General features: G+C 53.0%; 1 protein-coding gene across 1 annotated transcript in view; it reads right to left on the bottom strand.

Moving 5' to 3' along the window:
• Nucleotides 1–436: 436 nt before the first annotated feature.
• The window catches only part of LOC107112087 (AP-3 complex subunit delta-1-like), a gene marked incomplete at its 5' end in the record, with an annotated part of 25149 nt that continues 18888 nt past the window's right edge, over nt 437–6697 (bottom strand). Inside the window, 4 exons of the mRNA XM_015413159.1 lie at nt 437–601; nt 2290–2369; nt 4987–5108; nt 6183–6268. Coding sequence (XP_015268645.1) covers nt 506–601; nt 2290–2369; nt 4987–5108; nt 6183–6268 — 384 coding nt within the window. The remainder of the gene's footprint in view (nt 602–2289; nt 2370–4986; nt 5109–6182; nt 6269–6697) is intronic.

The following is a 6697-nucleotide window of genomic DNA, read 5'->3' as shown; positions in this document are numbered from 1 at the left end:
GGGGATCCGATCCGATGGGCCTCCACCGCAGCAGAAGGCGACTGAGGTGGCGGGCCAGTGTTTTTCACCACGAGGCCGCTGCTGTGCCAGGCGTGGCCCCGACGTGGCCCCCACGATGCCTTGCATAACTGGCCTGCCCATGCCAGGGAGGCATTGACGGCAGAGATCTCACCGGTCGCCTAGAAGGGGGCTAACACCACAAGTGGTCTAAGAGTCCGAAAGAGGGGGGAACCGGGGGGGGGGAGTAGGAATACAGTTGTAGGATGGGTAAACGGCAACAAAACAAACCGACAAAAAAAATTCCCAGAACACAACCCAGGGTGGAATGGAACTGAAGCACACACACACACGCACACGTGTCCTGGGCCCGGTACGTGCGCACAAAAGGAGAGATGAGGAGGGAGAAACCGAATGCTCAGCCACACACACGCCGTGAGCAGATCTCGTTGTGTGTGTGTGTGTGGGGGGGGGAGTGGAGGGCTGCACCAGTTTCCCCCGAGAGAACTCAGCACTTCGAAAGGGTCTCCTTGAGTTCCGACAGCAGGTTGCTCAGCAGGGTAGACTCATCGCATTTCCCATCGACGGACACGGAAGTCTCTCCCTTAAAGAGAACCACATAATTAGCAAATACAGGAAGAGGAGAAGATGACTGGATTTATACCCCGCCCTTCACTCGGGAGTCTCATAGTGGCTTATAATCAATGTTCCCTCTAAGCTGTGGAGTCTTGTGAGCAAAAATTCTACTTTGTGAGCTGCTGGCATTAAAGTTGTGAGCGATCTATTTGACTACTGGATAAATTAGTTTGCTCTGAAGCCATCCTTCCTGAGCTAAGACAAAAATGTGTGAGCCAGAGGCTAAAAAACTGTGAGCTAGCTCACACTAACTCAGCTTAGAGGGAACACTGCTTACAATCAGGGGTCATTTCGTAGAAAAAGAGCTGGGGGACTCATTAGCATAACTCATTAGCATATGCCACACCCCCTGACATCAGGGGCCCGGCGGTGGACCTGCAAGGCCAGCGGGAGTGCGAGGAAGCCCCGCCAAGGCCCTCCCTGGCCCCAGGCAGGCAGGGGTGGGGAGAGGCAGGGAGGAAGCAACTTACCCTCCCTCTTCTCCTGCCTCCTCCTGGCTGAATGAGGGCTGGAAGCGGGGCGGCCGGAAGCAGGGGGCGGGGCTTCATCATGTGCCCTGCCCCCTGCACCTCACCTGGGGGAACTGCGATCCCCCGCGTTCCCCCCCGAAATGACCTCTGCTTACAATCTCTTTTCCCTTCCCCTCCCCACAACAGACACCCCGCGAGGTAGGTGGGGCTGATAGAGCTCTCCCGAGCACTGCCCTTGAGAGAACAGCTCTGAGAGAACTGGTGACTGACCCAAGGTCACACCAGCAGCTGCACGTGGAGGAGGAGTGGGGAATCAAATCCGGTTCTCCCAGATTACAGTCTGTGCACTTAACCGTGACACCAAACAGGAGAGGGGTGTGTGTGCTGCGGAACATTTCCTGGTACTTCATTTTTCTGTGGAAAAGGTTCCATTTCTAAGATTTTGTTTTAGAAGTTTTACCACAATAAACAAAGGTCATGAACCAGTACAATTCTAGGGAAGCGCTGCAGTTTTGAAGTTCGGGTCCCAGCTGACATGAATGAGCAAGAGAGATCTACATAAGGGAGCTTCATGGGCGTTCCCTGCGTCATTGCTAGGCAGTTAGTGTGAGCTAGGTAAAGGTAAAGGTTCCCTTGCTCAAAAGCCAGTCGAGTCCGACTCTAGGGATGCGGTGCTCATCTCCGTTTCAAAGCCAAAGAGCCAGCGCTGTCCGAAGACGTTCCCGTGGTCATGTGGCCGGCATGACTAAACACCAAGGCCCATGGAACGCTAGCTCACAGTTTTTTAGCCTCCAGCTCATGCATTTTTGTCTCCGCTCAGGAAGGAGGGCTCCAGAGCAGACTAATGTATGCAGTAGCCAAATCGCTCACTCACAACTTTAATGCCAGGAGCTCACAAAGTAGAATTTTTGCTCACAAGACTCCACAGCTTAGAGGGAACATTGCCCCCCACCCCCTGTCAACCTGGAAGACGCCTGGAGCCCAAAAGCACAGTTCCTTGAGGCTCAGGACAAACATGCTCCAAGATAGCCACCCCGGAAAGCAGACCAGAAGACCTCTGCCATCTTCTCCCTCTTGGAATTTAACAAGGGGAAACAGGATCTCCCCTAACATGGTGACACCAGCCCCCAACACCCCCTGAATAAGTGGATTTCCTGGACACATCAGCTCCCCGCCCCGGTCTCACCTTTTTCACTAGCAGGCAGACATGATGGCCCTGGATTGAACGGCTGTACATGGACGCACAGGCTTCGACTCGCTCCACAACTGAAAGGAGAATCAGTGCGTTTGTGTGTGGGGGGGGAGGGAATGTTATAGCAGTTCCCCCCCAAGCTTTTGATCAGAATTTTTCTGAGGTCTGTTAAGAGACACTGCCCTCCCCCCCTAAAAAACCTTGGTTATACACCTTCCAAAGCGCTGCTCCTACATGACTCGCTTTTCCGAGGCCTGAGTCCCACTCCAACTGGGAACTGCCCTCCTCCTACTAAAAACCCACTGCTGATGCCTTCAGAAGGGAAGATGAAACCTGTGTCAGGATCCTTAGTCAGGTCACACCACACAGGGCTTCATAAGAAGTTAACTGTTTATTAGTGGTTCCAGTACTAAAGAACACGTGTACAGATTGTGTCAGGAATAGCCGACACTATAAGGGCCTCTGACTTATAGTAAACTCGAAAATCCCCCCATGGGTGCAAGCCAATAATTACAGTTCGTGGGCGGGCTAAAGCAAGCGGGCAAACTTTCCCAGCCTAGTTAATTGCAGCTGGAGACAGCAAGGTCAAGCATGAGAGAGCGCACAGAAGCAGGACAGGGAAGACCTGAGAACAAGGAAGAGGGCACCCCTCCACATTCCAGATCTATGACAGGGCTACTATGACAACCTACCAGGCCGGCCTCCTCCTTTGCACCTGGGTCCGGTCGGAAAATCTGCCCCCTCCCCCAAACCTGGAACATCTAGAACAGAATTCCCATGTCCGCTGTGGGTAGGGCTGCCAACCTCCAGGTGGTGCCTGGAGTTTTCCTGGGATTATAATTGACCCCCCCCCTCACACCCAGACTACAGGGACCAGCTCCCCTGGAGAAAATGGCAGCTTCAGAGGGGCAGGCTCCATGTTAGACCACAGATCCAAGGTGAAACTCCTCCATCCACAGGCTCTGCCTTCTAACCTCCAGAACCTCCCCAGCTGCAGGTGAAAGAACAGGACTGCCCAGCACCCTCTTAAGAACATAAGAGAAGCCAATGCTGGATCAGGCCAGTGGGCCATCCGGTCCAACACTCTGTCACACAGTGGCCAAAAATACCAGGCGCCCTCAGGAGGTCCAGCAGTGGGGCCAGGACACCAGAAACCCTCCCACTGTTGCCTCCCCCCCCCCGGAAGCACCAAGAATACAGAGCATCACTTGCCCCAGACCAAGAGTTCCTATCTATACCTTGTGGCTAAGAGCCACTGATGGACCTCTGCTCCAGATGTTTATCTAATTCCCTCTTGAAGCCGTCCATGCCTGTAGCTGCCGCCACCTCCTGTGGCAGTGAATTCCATGTGTTAATCACTCTTTGGGGTGAAGAAGTACTTCCTTTTATCCCTTCTAACCCAACTGCTCAGCAATTTCATGGAGTGCCCACGAGTTCTTGTATTGTGAGAAAGGGAGAAAAGTACTTCTTTCTCCACCTGCTCTATCCCATGCATAATCTTGTAAACCTCGACCATGTCACCCCCTCAGTCATCGTTTCGCCAAGCTAAAGAGCCCCAAGCGTTTTAACCTTTCTTTATGGGGAAAGTGTGTTCCAACCCTTTGATAATTCTAGTTGCCCTTTTCTGCACTTTTTTCTAGTGCTGTAATATCCTTCTTGAGGTGAGGTGACCAGAACTATGTACAGTACTCCAAATGAGGTCGCACCATTGATTTATACAGGGCCCAGCTCGATGACAGAGGAAGCCCAGAGGCAGCAGCACGGAGGCCACGGCTACGTATTCAGAGATGGAATCCCTCTGAACATGGCTGGTTCTGTTTAGTTATCGGGGCTACCAGCCAAGGATGGACCTCCTCTCACAGCCACTCACTTAGATGCTCTGAAGCTACCTCGGGGGGAACGGACTGCACCCATTCATCCCAAGGTGAAGCCGTATTCGCCTTTGCTAGCCCTGAATCGACCACTTGTCAACTCTGTTACACGCCCACGAATACAAGCTTTATGGGAATGGGACAAAAACTTCTAACTGCTTTCTCTACACCATGCAGGGTTTTTTAGACACCTCGTGTCCTCCTCCTGTTTGCTGTAGTCATTCTTTTTCTGAACCAGAAAGCCGCAGATCTTCAGCGTTTCCTCACACGGAAGACACACCAACCCCTCGACTGGCAAGAGGACCAGAGCGGTGTGTCATGCAAAGAGGCCGCAGGCAGCCTCCTCTGTGAGTCCACATGCGGCACACTCAGGTCTCGAACTGCTGAACTACTGACCTTCCACAGCCTGCAGTTCAGCGTCTTTACCACTTGAGCCACGCCCACGAATACAAGCTTTATGGGAACGGGACAAAAGACTTCTAACTGCTTTCTCTACACCGTGCAGGGTTTTTTGGACACCTCGTGTCCTCCTCCTGTTTGCTGTAGTCATTCTTTTTCTGAACCAGAAAGCCGCAGATCTTCAGCGTTTCCTCACACGGAAGACACACCAACCCCTCGACTGGCAAGAGGACCAGAGCGGTGTGTCATGCAAAGAGGCCACAGGCAGCCTCCTCTGTGAGTCCAAAACCTCCAGCCATAGGAAGGTTGAATTCTCATGGCCATATGGGCAACCCTTTTCCAGTTCAGTGATTACCAGATCTGGGGAGCGGGTTGGGGGGGGGGACGGGGACGGGACGACACCTGGTTCTCAGGCACTCACCTGAGAAGTGATGGTAGAAACATATTTTTGCCAATACGTGATGGAACGGGGCGGTGATGCCGTCCACTTTGATTGAGCTGCCGTGCAAATCGCCGGACTCCAGCAACTTGGCAAAAGCGTCACTGCACAGACAGAAAAGGGGTGTGGATGAGAAGTGGCCAAGGGGAAGCCTGGCTTCTACCTTGCAAGCAGCAACCCGTGGCCCCAGCACTTAGAAACATCTCAGGCAGCAGATGCTGGGAAACACCTCTTTCTACTGTGGGAATGGCTTCGGGTCCCAGCTGACATGAATGAGCAAGGAAGAGAGATTCTACATACGGGAGCTTCATGGGCGTTCCCTGTGTCATTGCTAGGTACCTTCTCAACTCTCCCAACGTTAATAAGGAAGGTAAAGGTAAATGTTTCCCTTGCTTGAAAGCCAGTCAAATCCGACTCTAGGGTTGCGGTGCTCGTCTCAGTTTCCAAGCCGAAGAGCCAGTGCTGTCCGAAGACGTTTCCGTGGTCGTGTGGCCAGCATGACTAGACGTTGAGGCGCACGGAACGCTGTTACCTTGCCACCGAAGCAGTACCTATTGATCTACTTGCAATTTCTTGCTTTCGAACTGCTAGGTTGGCAGTTGCTGGGACCAGAGACGGGAGCTCACTCTGTCATGCGGCACTCGGAGGTTCTGCAGACTGGAAAGTCGGTAGCTCAGCAGTTTGAGATCTGAGCGCCGCATGACGGAGTGGGCTCCCGTCTCTGGCCCCAGCTTCTGCCAACCTAGCAGTTCAAAAGCAAGAAATTGCAAATAGATAAATAGGTACCACTTCGGTGAGAAGGTAATAGCGTTCTGTGCGCCTCGGTGTTTAGTCATGCCAGCCACATGACCACAGAAACGTCTTCGGACAGCGCTGGCTCTTCGGCTTGGAAACGGAGATGAGCACTGCATCCCTAGAGTCAGATTCGACTGGCTTTCCTTTACTAAGGAAGGTAGACCTAACCAAATCAAGAATCACAACTGGGCATCTAAGGACAAGCCCTGCTGCTTCCAGAAACATCTCATAATTAGTCCAGGTTACCCAGCAGCTCCAGAAATAGGGTACTGCAAGCCCACGATTCCCTGTCTATGAAGGGAGTACAAGACCTGCCCTCCAGACCGCCACCAGCCACTTGTATCCCGCCTCCTGAATGAGGGACAGCGGCCAAAGCAGCTTACCTGTAACACGGCGTCGTGATCAGGTAAGAGGCGCAACTGAAGAGCAACTTGAAATCTAGCTTTTCGTGCGTCGAACCTTCATCATCCTGCAACGGGCAGAGAAAGGGGAGGAGAAGAAGAAGAGACTGGATTTATACCCCACCCTTCACTACCCGAAGGAGTCTCAGAGCAGCTTCCAATCTCCTTCCCTTCCCCAAAACAGACACCCTGTGAGATAGGTGGGGCTGAGAGAGCTCTTTCGAGGACTGCCCTTGAGAGAGCAGCTCTGAGAGAACTTGTGACTGACCCAAGGTCACACCAGCAGCTGCATGTGGGGGAGCGGGGAATCAAACCCGGTTCTCCCAGATTAGAGTCCGCTGCTCTTAAACAAACTGGCAGACAGTGTCACCGAGTGCTCTGTTCCAGCATCCCAACAGGACAGCTCACTTAGTACCTTCAAAATAACCTCTTGCTGCAAGACCACATGGGGACCAGGGGATGCTGGGGGGGGGGGACAGAGGAAAGCACACGCCTCT

This window comes from Gekko japonicus, unplaced genomic scaffold, assembly GCF_001447785.1.
Source record: "Gekko japonicus isolate JY-2015 unplaced genomic scaffold, Gekko_japonicus_V1.1 scaffold4912, whole genome shotgun sequence".
In the NCBI taxonomy this organism is placed as follows: Eukaryota; Metazoa; Chordata; class Lepidosauria; order Squamata; family Gekkonidae; genus Gekko; species Gekko japonicus.
This window is presented reverse-complemented; position numbering and strand designations above follow the sequence as displayed.